At 45.4% G+C, this 13,782-nt stretch overlaps 1 protein-coding gene across 2 annotated transcripts in view; it reads left to right on the top strand.

Annotated features, from left to right (window-relative positions):
* VIT (vitrin) overlaps window positions 1-12,988 on the top strand; it is a 41,782-nt gene extending 28,794 nt beyond the window's left edge. For both annotated transcript variants that reach the window (XM_062489190.1, XM_062489189.1), the window contains 7 exons: window positions 1,289-1,336; window positions 5,766-5,828; window positions 8,506-8,653; window positions 8,834-8,937; window positions 9,411-9,637; window positions 11,690-12,203; window positions 12,810-12,988. In XM_062489190.1, coding sequence (XP_062345174.1) covers window positions 1,289-1,336; window positions 5,766-5,828; window positions 8,506-8,653; window positions 8,834-8,937; window positions 9,411-9,637; window positions 11,690-12,203; window positions 12,810-12,988 — 1,283 coding nt within the window. The remainder of the gene's footprint in view (window positions 1-1,288; window positions 1,337-5,765; window positions 5,829-8,505; window positions 8,654-8,833; window positions 8,938-9,410; window positions 9,638-11,689; window positions 12,204-12,809) is intronic.
* Window positions 12,989-13,782: the final 794 nt, after the last annotated feature.

Raw genomic sequence — 13,782 nt, 5'->3', positions numbered from 1 at the left:
TCCCAGTGACAGCGTTCAGGAGACATGTTGGTCACTCTGATAACAAATGAGCATCAGCTCTTCCCTGTGGGTGGGGTCCCCCTGCTCTGCAACCGTCACTCCTAGCTCCTGTCATTGCTGTTTGCTCATGACTCTGCTGAAGGACGTATAAAACTGGCAAACATCACTGCCAGAATATAAGAATATTCCTCCTGGATTTCCTAGTTTCTTTTCCCACCACCCAGGCCTTCCCTTCCTTTACCCTACTTCTCCTCCCAAGCAAAATCATGAAAAAACTTCTGTGTTCATCATGATTGACTTAGCCCTTCGCTTTCCTCAGTTTTTAGATCCTTCATAGGGTGTTTAAGTAGGGCTCAGCATAAGGAGGGAAGTCACCTTAGCAATTAAACATGACAGGGTTCCTCCTACCCTAAGGGAGACCACACATCCTATTCAGCCATCAGTCTCATCCAACAAGTCTCCCTCCCAAAGAGAAGCTGATAGCTCCTCATGGGAAAAGCAAGCTAAGGACAAGGCAGTGCTCTCTCTAAGCTGGAGGACACGGGCAAGCCCATGAATATCTTTGTTGAAGCCTATATTGTAGTTCACCCACTGGCTCTAGTCAAGGGCACACCAGCTCTGTGCAGTTTATTGGGTCTTCAATAGAGTTAAATATTTTCTTAATGGGATTCCCAGGAACTGTTTCTGTCCTAGTCAGATGCAAGGACATTCATCTGCCTGCAATCCAGAGTAAAACTTCATTTCTTGGGAGCATATTTCAGCAGGTTCCAAAAACAAAGACATTTTGGGGTTTATTTATAAGTGCAGCAATTTTGATGGAGTTATCCATGCCTAATAAGGGGAAAGCAATTTTTAGACAACTTCTTTGTGTTTGTATGGGCTGAGGGGATAGAGAAATCTGTAGGTGAGAGGTACTTGCAGATTTTCAGTGAAAAACAATCTAAACAAGCAAACAAAAAAACATAGTGGGATCTGTGCCTCAGCGTCAATGCAGTTTAGAGGAACGAGACCAAAACAGATCTAGAGAGGTGTATTTAAAACCTGAAAAAAGGTTAGTGCTCTGAGGGCAGTGATATAAGGCTCCTAATTATGGCTTGAAATGTGCACATAAAAGTTCCCAGGTTTACTGATTTCCTCAGCTCCTAAGTCGTTAATATGTTACTGTCTGAACTGACTTTTCTAAACTGAGTCAGAACTGTGATCTCTAGTATTTGCACTATTAGCAGTAATAGTTTGGGTTTTTTTTTTTTGTTTGTTTTTGTCTTTTTTTCTCTTTCATGTGTGAAAGCAATGGAAATAGACTCATGGAAACCTGGACTGAGCCTTTTTGACACAGGTAAATACTTAAAGCATCTAGTAACTAGTCTAGGAGTAAGTAATTTCCATCACTCATGGGAAAAGCAAAATCTATTTATTCAATAGGCCCATGACACTGGTGATAACAATCTCATTTTAAGAAGTAATTACAGCATTTGAAATTATAAATAAGGCATGTTGTTTACATTTTAGCTGATTGTGCTGCGCTTTTATCACTTTTGAGTTCCTGCTTAAAGCAGGAGCAGAAGAGATGAGCTCTGGAAAGAGTTGGCAGCTACACTACAAGAAAGGGGTTCTAGCTACTGAAATCCATTTGTAAATGAGAAGGTATTTTGGGAATGCAACAGCTGAGATCACAGTGTAGAGCTGCAATCAGTGAAGAACATGACAGATTATCCTGATATCAATGTACTTAGGGAAGACATTGAGATAAGAAAAGGAGGATTTATGTCAAACGTAAAGAATAATGAACATCATTGAAATTTTCTGACATTTTAGCTTTAAAAACTGACAATATGGAGACAAGAATATTTTTTATGAGTACTGGTGAAGGTAAAAAAAAACCCCTACATTTGTAACAGGCTCTAGTAGCAACAAGACCAAGACTTGTACAACCCTTAATCAGGAGGAGCTCCCAACTGCAGATTTAACAGCTCCCTTTCCTCGGGAACATTAAAAGCAGACTACAAAAGATACAGACCAATTCACGACATGGTACTCTCCCTCTTAAAAGGGGCCTGACCATCCAGTGCAAGAGGTCTTTCCCACCACTGGTTTTGATGCTAGAGAGGGCTGTGCTGGTGGCTCTTGTAAAGGCCATTTCCTTGAATACTCTTCTTGTTTCCAAGTTGTTAGTGTGCTTATTCAGGAAAAGCTATGGCATGAGGGCCAGGGTGCAGAGGGGTATTCTAAGGCAGAAAATGGCAGATTGCATTAAATGCAATGAAAGGTTAGGCATGGGGGAAGGGATGTTGAATTAACAGTTTCTCAGCAACTGAAGTGCTGGCATAGACCAGTGTGATAAAGTCTGATGAATTCAGATTGTCACTTCAAAGGAGTGGTTTCTGGCCTGGATATAATCACTGTTGTCTTACTTAAATGAATGGGAATCAGTATGGACAGCTGTGACAATCAGTGAAGGGAACTTTAATTAGCATGGTGTAGACTGCCCATGCAGCGAGTTGAAATTCCCATGGCAATACCAACATTAAATTGTACTGGCAGAACAGGGAGGCCCATAGAGACTGACCACCTCCCCAATTAGCTGGGGAAGAGTATTTGGTGGGTGACCATATTGTTCCACTAGGCACAAATCAGCCAGCTGACCCACAACCTTCAAGAACTGATAATTGCAATGGCAAATAAAAATTTAAAATGCTGCACTGCCTACACTTGAGCATTCCATGCTGACAAAGCTAATGCCAGCTGTATGCCTGGGAAAAGAAAATGGATTTTAAAGGATGTAGATAAATGCATGAGGCAAATAGCTAACTATAAATTACCCTTCATATACAAATTAGTTGCTAAAATGGATGGCACATGTTAATTTCTAATTTCACTGCAGTGTTAAATCCACCTACTTTCTGTTCTGCAAATAAGGCAAGGGGGGTGGGGGGAGGAACTGCACATATGGGATACCGAGCTGGCATATACGAGGTATGCACTGTGCAGTCTGCAGGATGAAGTGTGGCTTTGGTCTGTTGCTGAGGAATTATTATGTGCTTGTGTAATTAAAGCCTGTACTGGAATATACACAGTCAGGAAGGTAGGCTGATTACTATTTCAGGTTTTTAAAAAAAATAAAAAACAAACCAAATCATTGTCATCCGTGTGGTTGACAAAGAGAGGCTGTGCATGGCCAAGTCACGTTGCCTTTAACTTCCACATCAGATAAACTAACCATAAATTGCATAAGATTTGCCTTCCTTCAGCAGCAGGTTTGGTCCCTGTCAGCAAGGCCTTCAGGCCTGAGAGAGGTCAGAAATTTTTCCTGCAGCAGATATCACTGAATGGAACTGTTTGGTGTCACCCCTGTTCCACACCATTATTCCTCAGTCAGGAATAGTGTCCAACCACTTCCGGAGTGCTGCCCCAGCTCCAACACTCTGCCTCTCCCTGCTGGTGTTCCCCCCAACCAAATGGGCTCCCATGGGCAAATACACAACACCCGGCACACTTTTCCCTGCTCCTTGCCTGGGAGCTCATCCCCACTACGCAAGACAAGAGGCACAAGCCAGCAATGTGCTGGACACCAGCTCCAGCCAAAAGAGATGAAGCCAGCCAAAGCCTGGCTTGCCAGCCTGCTTTTGAACACGTCCAGCCTGCTCTGGCACTAGAGGGCCAGCTCCACTAACAGTGGGAGAGAGGCGTTTTTGTCACAAGAGCCAGTGCCAGGATGGGGGGAGAGCTCCTATTCCCAGTCCAGAAAGTATCCTGTCCAAAGTTTGGGCAGGAGCACAGGAAGGCTGCAAGTGCAGGCACTGCAGGCACCACATACCCAGTGACAAAAAGCAACACCAGCCCTGGGGTTCTCCTAACTTGGCCAGACATAGCAGGGAAGTTCTCAAACAAAACACACAAACCAATCACCAACTCTTGCTGTAAACAAAGCAGGACAACTCTGTACCCTCTGCCTACTTCACTCACAGGCAGCCCCGTGGGCTCCCATACAAGCACAGTGCTCCAGCTAGTTCCATGTCTTGGATTTAGCAACAGGCATCAGCAGATGCCTGGGGACAAGCAAAGCAGAGGGAAATCACTGCTTTGGTGCTGCTGTTTGCAGCTCTGTTTAATCCCTGCAGTAGAAACTTTGTGCACTGGCAGCTGAATTCCAAACTGAGAAGCCAAAGCTCCCCTATCCTGTAAGGATGCTGTGGTGTGCTGAACCCTCCCAGCAGGGATCAGGTACCAATCAAGTCAGCTTTGCACCAGGTCCTGCATACTCAGACTTGACACAAACATAGACCCTGACCCAAAACTACATGCAGCTTTCAGCATGCAGCTAGAAGGGCATGCAGCTAGAAGGACTCAAAAATATTGTATTTGACAATTATGAGAGGTCAATTTTTAGACTTAATCAGAATAGAAACAGGAGTGGTTTCAGAGAAGGATGGAGCTGGTACTTCTCCCCATTTTCTTCACAGTACTCTGCCTTATTATAACTTGATCATGAATACCTTCAGCTTAGGCTGTTCTACCTCCCATCATATTTAGGTGGTGACCTTCCCTGAAGTCCCCTCACATATACTGATGCTCTTGTGCTTGGCTTGCTCATGGTTAGCTGCTGTGGAAAGGCAAACTCTGTGGTACCTAGTAATTTTCCATCCTTTTTGTTATAAAGCTCACACTTTGTAAAATTACCTTTTCACTGTGTCTCTGAAGTCAGTAATCTTGCCTCAACTAACTTGGTGATGAAGATTTAAGAAGGTCTTCCTCCTACTTTTCTTTAAAAAAATCTAACATGGAGTTTACAAAAATAATAAGCTGTTCTGCTGTTCTTTAGACCAACAGCTTTTTTGGTGAGTGCTCAGTTTGTAGCTTGTCTGATGGTTGCTGTCTCTTCTGAGGATTATCCCAGCTAAACCCCCTTAATCTTGTCATGCTGTACTGAAAAGAAAGAGTTCTTTGCCCTTGCTTGGAAGGGAGATGCTGGACTGTAGGAGAGTCTTTCCAGACATTCAAGTCATGAGTGAAGTTCAGCATTTTTAGACCTTCTGACGCCAGTCTGATGGTGTCCTGTGAGTCAGTACCTTTTATAAGGACATCAGTTCATATTTTCAAGGCTGCTACAAACCAAATACTTCACTAGAATCCACTAGTGACCCACGAGACCTTCCCGTGAGTTAACCATAGCTCTCTGTCACCATCTCTTCTGTGCTTTGCAAAATAACCCAGACTTCTGGGGGCACCTGAGAGCTGTGGCTTGCATTATTTCCCCATCTGTAATGAACTGGAGTGAGTCGCTGCCTGTGCCTTCCTCTCCAGACAAAAAATATGATAAATCTGTTGCTTATCCACTTCAGACCTTGCACAGCTCATTGCAAGGCAAAGGGAGCCAGAGGGGTGGCAGTGCTGGTCCTCAGGGAAGACTGCTGGGAGTCCCCATCACACACTGTGGCCACCAGCCTCTGCTCATGAGGAGCCCACTACTTGTGCATGATGCTCCCAAGCCCTTGCAGTTAGGGGACTGACTTCCCAAGAGAAGCACCTCCAGCTGGTGCTAAGAGATTTTGGTGGCTTTCCTAGAAATGTCTCTGCTCTTCTTTTACCCCAAGAGTGATGTAGATGAAAAAAGGTAATCTCCAAGGATGTTCTCCCCATCCTCATTTCCCTCCCACATCAATCCTCAGGCCAGGGGAATCTCTGCAGTGACCCTGTGACCCATTTCCTTAAAGAGCAAGGGCAGCCACCAAGCACACACTGATAGATCCTTTCCTTTCTCTGTTTAGGCTTCAGTACAAAGGAAGAGTTGAATCCAAAGCCACTGGAACCCATCTCCCAGGGGAATCAGAGTACGTACTTCTGAATTAACTTCATAATTAAATGACATTATTAATTACATATTGCTAGAATGTATTCAAATTAAATAGCAAAAGGTAAGTTTTGAAGACAACCTAAGAAAATCCAAGAGCATGTTTTTCCCTTGCCGAAAGAAAGTGAGCACTCTCTGCTGACCCCTCTTATAGACAGAATTGTTTTTTTTCTTCTACAGGGAAAGAAATAACATCCAAAATTTAGCTTACCTGGACAGTGAGATAGTGGTTGCTCCCTACCACCTCTTCCCAGGCAGTATCAGCTCCATGCTCCCAGTGTACAGAGCTTCTTCACTCAGGTACTTTGGTGGCAGAGGACAGCAATCCAGTGTGCTGCAGCCAGGGTTAGATGAGCAAGCCCTGCTGACCAGAGCAGGTTCCTATGGCTATGCTGTGTGCAGGTACCCTTCCCACTGCAATAGGTGGAAGGGAAGGAAAACACCTGAGAAAGGGATCCAGCACCTGCCACAGCCAGGAGAGAGAGGATGCAGAGGGAGCATCAAGGACCACTCAAGTTCAGAGAGGAAAATGCAGGTTCCCCTACTCTGAAATCTTCTACAGCCCTTTATAAAGGCAGATTTACCCATTAACCCGTCTTTAGCTGAGGCCCAAAGTAGCAGAAGAAAGACAAAGCAAGTTCTTAGTGGAGAGATGGGGTAGCCTGCCACCTCTTCTTTAGAAGCCACCCCAAAGAGGGGGTTCACACTCCCAACAGTGCCTGGGTCCTCACTTGCCCATCCTTGGGCCACTGTCTGGGCTCTTTACGGTAACTACTGAGCCAAATGTCTGTGTTTTCCCAGGCACTGCTCTTAATATTTAAAGAATTCTTTTCCCTATCAAAGATGTCAAATACACCTGAAACTGATACAGAAATAAGGGAAAGAAGAAAAAGGGAAGGCTCTGCCCTACAGACCCCATTGCACTGCAGGAAAGCAGAGCTCGGTGCAGTGGAGACACCAGCAAGGACAGCTGTGTTTCCAGCAGTTAAACTGAAATAAGTCACACCAGAAACAAAATTTTCATCCCACTAACTGTAGGACCATAAAAGCCCTAATTCAGATCTTGCCTCCCTGAAAATCAGAAAGTGCTCACCTCCCTACGCAGAACCTTTTGACTGTGCTCTTGCAGTGTCCCTCTTGTGTCCCAGCACCGAATCTGAATCCTCTCCAGAAACCAAGTCTGTCTATAAGTGTATGCAAATGTTTGCCTCCCCAGACCCTGCTGGCTAACAAACTACCCACTTTCCACATACAGATCTCATGAGCTAGTTCCCTTGAAAGGACAAGAAATTCAGGAAAACTTGGCTGTTAATTGAGGTATTTGTTTTGGGTTCCCGACCTTGCCTCACGATCTGCTGTGAGCGGACACAGTTCTCAGTCACGCTCCTGTAATTCAGCATTATTAGAATTAGAAAACAGAGAGAGCTATGGGAGAAAAAATTGAAGGTAACAAGATGGGAGGCAGTTGCATAAGCCACTAAGAACAATTGGTGCTTTGTAGCCTTCGGGCAACCTAATGATTAAAACACAGTAGTTTGAACAGTCTGATTGGTAGGAGGCATCATCAGAGGGAAATCAAGAGATGGGGATGACCCAGACGCCAGAGGGGGAAAATGTTAATTAGCGCTCTTGTAAGCCAAATTTTGATCCCACTCCCAGTCGCAGACCAAAAATGAATTTTTCACCACTAACTTGCAGAAATGTGAAGGCAGCCTGGCAGTGATGAAGGCAGCATTTGCGGCATAAAGATGAGGTTCATCTGTGTAATTAAAGGGAAGAGTTTGTTTGGGTACCGGCATACCTTTTATAGAACATTGCTTTCAGCCCAGAGAGGAAACACACAATATCACACTGCTGCTGCTGCACACACGGGTACAAGGCTACAATAACTTGCAAAAGAACAACCCCCACTCAGTCCGAACATCCCAAGCAAAATCATCACCCTTGATGTTAGCTCCAGCCCAGAAGGAAACAGATTAATAATTCTCATTCAGAAATGCAGAGCTTCCAGGATTGTTGTCAGTAATCCTGGACTGCAATCACCTTGAAGAGACTCCACAGTATCCTTTCCCTGAGGCTCATCCCAGGAATCACACATTTCAGGAACTTCCCTCCCTCCTGAGCAACATTAACACATTAACTGTTCCTGTTATGTCTATTTTAAGTCCACAAAAGTGTCACCAAGGAAATCCCCTTAGTCTGTGTTTTGCAGGTGACCAGACCACAATAGACAAGCACCATGGCTGGTTTTACAAACTCCCATCACCTCTGGGCTGCCAATAAAGCGTGCTGAGCCAAGGTGTGGTTCTGAGGGCACAGGATATACAAGTCAGCTTGCTCCTGTGGTGCTGACCTCCCCGGCCCCCAAAATGCAGTGCTCCCAGACCGACCCCTGTGAAAAGACTCTTGCCCTTTCATCACACAGCCAAGCTTAGATGTTGTGTGGGACAAAATCATGCCAAGAACTGTGTTTACCAAAGAATAGGACACACTTGAGCTGCCAGATGTGACTTGTCCTTGTCAAAGGCTTTTTTTGTAGATTTTACATAGCAGGACAAGTCACTGGATGCAGACTTTTAAGTCCTTTGCTGCTTGCAAGAAGCAGAGCAATCAGAAAGGACTAAAAATATCTTCCATGTTTCTTTATCTCTCCTCAGATTGCAAGGTTGATTTGTCCTTCTTAATGGATGGGAGCTGGAGCATTGGCAAACGCCGCTTTCAGCTCCAGAAGCGGTTCCTTGGTAACATGGCTCAAGCCCTTGGCATTGGCAGCGCTGGTCCTCTGATGGGCATTGTTCAGTATGGGTAAGAGTTTCCCAGACATTCTCATTGCCATAGGGCATGACTGCACACTCCGGCAGCTGTCGCTCTAAGCTGATACGTGCTAAAGGCCTCACCAGCTTGCACTGCAGCCAGACCAGCCCTAAGGCTTTTGTGTTGTATGTGAAACAAAACACTGACATTTGCTCTAATTTCTCCTTTCAGTGATGACCCTTCCACAGAATTTAACTTAAAAACCTATTCCAACTCCAAGGATCTAAGGAATGCCATTGAGAAAATTCAACAGAAAGGGGGCCTTTCCAATGTTGGTAGGTGATGTGGCTGCTTGCACATCCTCAGCTCAGGCAGGGCTTCAAAGCCTGGGCTACAGCAAGCTCACACCTCCTCACAGCATACAGACTGGGACCAAACAGTGCTTAGTGCTAGGGCCAGGCTGGTGAGAGAGCACTGCTCCCCCCATGACCAGCATGTGACCCCATCCCAGGCACTGCAAATCCATCACGAGTTGACAGGACATACCAATCTCCTTGTGGGCAGTTCCCATCAATGCTGTGGGGATCCTTGATAACCCAGCTCGTCATCCCCAGCCTCTCTGGGGCATAAGGAGGGGGTTCAGTGCAGGAGGGCTCAGGAAGCACTGGCACCAGTAGCACTGGCCTCCCCTGCTGCTCACACAGCCACAGAAACTGCTTTCCCCAGCTCTCTGCCTACTGTTTCATGGGGTATTATCAGACAAAGTGTTTCCAGATCAGTTAACTCCTCAACTCCTCTTTTATTGCAGGGAAGGCACTTTCATTTGTTAACAAAAACTTCTTTCTGGATGGTAATGGAAACCGAGGTGGAGCACCCAATGTGGTTGTAGTGATGGTGGATGGGTGGCCAACCGACCGGGTGGAAGAGGCCTCCAGGCTGGCCAGGGAATCAGGGATCAACATTTTCTTTGTCACTGTTGAAGCAGCTGCTCAAAGTGAAAAGCAGAACGTTATTGAACCGAACTTTGTGGACAAGGTACTTAGTGGGCTAAGTCTGACCAGGAGCTTGGCTCTGACTAAACTTTCCAACCTACTTTGTTCAGGACATTTTCTTTTCCTTCTTACCACTTATGGCTATTTCTTTTTCTTCTTGAACATACTGTCTTATGTTTCTCTCAAAAACCAGGCAGCAATGCTGAGGTCAGAAAGGAGATGAAGTCAGTAAAGTCCTGGTTTAAGGTACAAAAACCATCGAGCAAATGGCTTTTGACTGATTAAACCTTAGCATATACCTGCAGTTGTACCGAGACTAGTGGTTTTCCAAATACACCAAGTATGTGTGACAAAGTACATTTGTAGCCTGAGCAATTTGAAATTGTTTTGTTCATGCACCTCCTGCTGTGCATTGCCCACCAGGGAAAGGGTGAGGAGCCCTGTCAACCTAATACCAATGCTGCATTTACAAACAGGTCCCACACAGGCAAAGGTTGCCACAGTCCCAACACAGGCACATCCTAGTTTTTCAGCTATACTGGATAACTCAAACATTCTCCTTTCACTGTTGATGAAGGATATTTTTCAGTTATTTCTTTTTGTTGCTATGGACTTCATGGTAGCTCTTCGAAAAAGGGTAAATCCCTGCCACGTGCAGAAAAAAAAAAAAAAAAAGAGAATTCAAGCTTTGATTGATTTGTATTTGGCACCAACACTGTCTGATCAACAGCGCTTCAGGACAAGCTGGTACCCAGTTAGGGCAGGAGGTATCTACCAAGTGGCAGACCAGGCTGGGCCTAGGAAACAGGGTTGAGTCATCTGGTATTTTCAGAAAACAGATTCCCATCTGAGCTGGGTTGCTCTGCCATGAAATAATCTCCCATGGGTTTCAGAGCTGCTCCAAAGAGCTACACTGTCTGTGGTCAGCATATAATTGGATTGTAGTCTCATTTGCACTTAATGTTTTTAAAAGACTAAAGCTAAAGTGAGGCTCTGTAAACCTGCCAGGGACACACCAGCAGTGAGAGTAGAGTGGGCTCAGAACAGGAAAGTAAGGAGAGAATGGTGGCTTGATACTGCTGCATCATAACACTAAAGTAGAAGAGAGACAGTAAGAAGAGCACATGAGAGCAGGACACAATGAGGAGCCCAGACTGGAAGGAGCTGTAACTTCCTGGGTGCTGTTAGGCTTCATGCAAGTCAAGGCCAGTGCCTTGGTCATTTAAAACAGTCAGATACACTATCACAAAGCTGATAGATAAAGCCTGGCTTAACAAAATAGTCTCACCCAGAGATCTGAGGAATTGGCATTTAAATGGCACCAAAGCCAAAGACAATCTGATCCATCCTGTTTGTATCACTCCCCTCCCTGCCCCACCCTTCCCCTCCTCCACCCTTTGACCTCTTTCACATCCTCTTCTGTGCCAGTCCTAGTTCCTTCCCATGCTCACCTGACTCCCACTAACCCTACAGAAGCCTCCCGCAGATCTGGCCCTAATGAGTATTTACTTATAAATGTTAATGGGGTTATTTTGGATTTTTTGCTATTTGGCAGAACCAACACAATGAGCTTGGGTTTTCTCTGCTTAGAAGGGCATGAACCAAGTTAGCCTCAGCTTAAGTCCCAGGTTTCACTTCAAAGCAGTAGGGTTTGTCAGCAGGAAAAAACTTTCCTTCTTTTCCTGAATGATGGGTGCTGAAATTGTGACCTGGCAAACGCACAGGCTCCTGTAATATCCACGGGAGCCACACTAAGAGTAGCTCTGTGATTAGGATGCTTTTCCCATGAGTAATGTAACTCAAGCAAAACAGCCTGGCAGGTGCAAACGTGCTTATTACAGTTCTTTCATTACTATAATATCAGCTCCATCCCACAGTTTAAAAAAAAAGGCAGGAAAAACTGTCACATTGCACAAGTATCTGTGATGTTACACTGACATCGTTTCCTAGGGAAGAAGATGGTGATTGCTGGAGAAGCCATTTCAGACTCCAGCACTGCTCTTTCCAGGAGCCTTTATTTACAGTTTAGCTACCTACCCCAGCAGAAACAGGCAGACTGAATTCCCATTGCATTTATCCTCGTGTTGCCTTGCAGGCAGTGTGCAGGACAAATGGTTTCTATTCCATCAATGTGCCCAGCTGGTTCAGCCTGCAGAAGGTGGTGCAGCCCTTGGTGAAGCGGGTGTGTGACACCGACCGGCTGGCCTGCAGCAAGACCTGCCTCAACGCCGCCGACATCGGCTTCGTGATCGACGGCTCCAGCAGCGTCGGCACCGGCAACTTCCGCACGGTTCTCCAGTTTGTGGCCAACATCAGCAAGGAGTTCGAGATTTCAGACACCGACACGCGCATTGGAGCTGTGCAGTACACCTACGAGCAGAGGCTGGAGTTCAGCTTTGACAAGTACAGCACGAAGCAGGACGTGCTGAACGCTATCAAGAGGATCAGTTACTGGAGTGGGGGCACCAGCACGGGAGCAGCCATCAGCTACGCCTCAGAGCAGCTGTTCAGCAAGTCCAAACCCAACAAAAGGAAGATCATGATTCTCATCACAGATGGCAGGTCTTACGATGATGTCAGCGTGCCAGCCATGGCAGCTCACCAAAATGGTAAGGTCTTCTATCACTGCCTGCTCTCCCCTTATGCCCCAGCAGTTATCCACGTCAAATAAATGCAGTTTGCTGTAATTTGAAGGCACTGTATGAAACCTTATGAAGGAAGAGTACTACTTTTCCCTGGGTCCCACTGAGCTCCAGCAAGATCAGCATCTGTTTAATAGCTGAATAAGGAACTTCAGAAAAAAAACTTATAAATCATCACAAACACAGCTATGTCTTGGAGATATCGAGGGATTTCTGCTGTCTTAGTAACACAGGACTCCTTTGCCTTTCTAGTCAAGATAGGCATATATCTTCCAACACATTTGCACTGGAACAAGATCCTGTTGTTCTTGATTCTGTTGTTTGGCTCTGTTGTTTAGACCCAGAGCAAAAGCTTCTCTATTGTTTAAACCTTTTTGCTGTTGGAAAAAAGTACTTCCAAAGCACAAGCTAGAACTTTTCCCCAGTTTGAAAATACCCATTTAATACAGAGACCACTGAAACTCACTTCCCACTTTTTTGTGGCCTGGAAACTACATTTGCAGTATTGATCTTAAATTAGATTTACCACAATGAAAACTTTTATGCTTTTCTAAGCTTTGGGTTTCTTTCCAGGAGTCATCGCTTATTCCATTGGAGTTGCTTGGGCAGCCCCAGATGAACTGGAAGCCATTGCATCAGACCCTGCTAAGGAGCATTCCTTCTTTGTGGATGAATTTGACAACCTCTACCGCTATGTTAATCAGCTCATCCAAAACATTTGCACAGAGTTTAATTCCCAGCCACGGAACTGATGGACTCAAGCAAGGCAGGACCCTTGGGTGCTGTACTGAAGGCATGCCAAGTGCCACAGAAATAATGCCAGTCCTCAGTTCAAGAAACATTGGAGGTGTTTCCCCCTGGCACTTCCCAGTCAGCAAGGTTGATTGCAGCTCTGTCCCTGTGCATGATAATGCTCTGTGTAGATGATTCTTTTTTTAGCTTGTGGGCATCAGAAACTCTGATTTAGATGGATTGCATAAGAGGCAGAAAACATGGAGGAAATAACTGCAGCTGTTTTGAAGAGCTGCTTCCAGCATAGAGCCCCAGCTTGCCCAATTCTCACCTCTGGACACATGCCAGTTCCTTAAAACGTGCTCCCTGAAGGGACCTGGTCCCTTCAGGGAACAGCCAAGCTGCTGAGCTGCTGTGGTAGAAACACCTCATGTGGCACTGCCCATCAGATGACACACAGATCAGGACTCAAATTCCAGATGCTTCTTTTGGAGGGGGAACACAATTTGAGTACCTTCTTAAAAGCAGGTACTCTCTCCATACTGCTGATTTGTCAGTAAGTTAAGCTTCAGCTAGTGTTAACTCAAGCACTGAGATTTATCCAAACCCTGAGAAACTGGAAAGCAAGAGAGGAAAGGTTAAATACCCGGGACCCTACAATCTTTTGCCTCCTTTACAACCCCAATAAAGCCTCGAATCCACAAGGCAGCCAACGTGCAGGAACTGGAATCTAGTCTCCCACAACACTGCTTTAATTACTTGATCTTGAGAAGTGTCTTTCCCCCTCAGCTTCATCCTTCACTCTTGGGCGGTT

The sequence above is a fragment of the Cinclus cinclus genome, chromosome 3, assembly GCF_963662255.1.
Source record: "Cinclus cinclus chromosome 3, bCinCin1.1, whole genome shotgun sequence".
NCBI lineage: Eukaryota > Metazoa > Chordata > Aves > Passeriformes > Cinclidae > Cinclus > Cinclus cinclus.
This window is presented reverse-complemented; position numbering and strand designations above follow the sequence as displayed.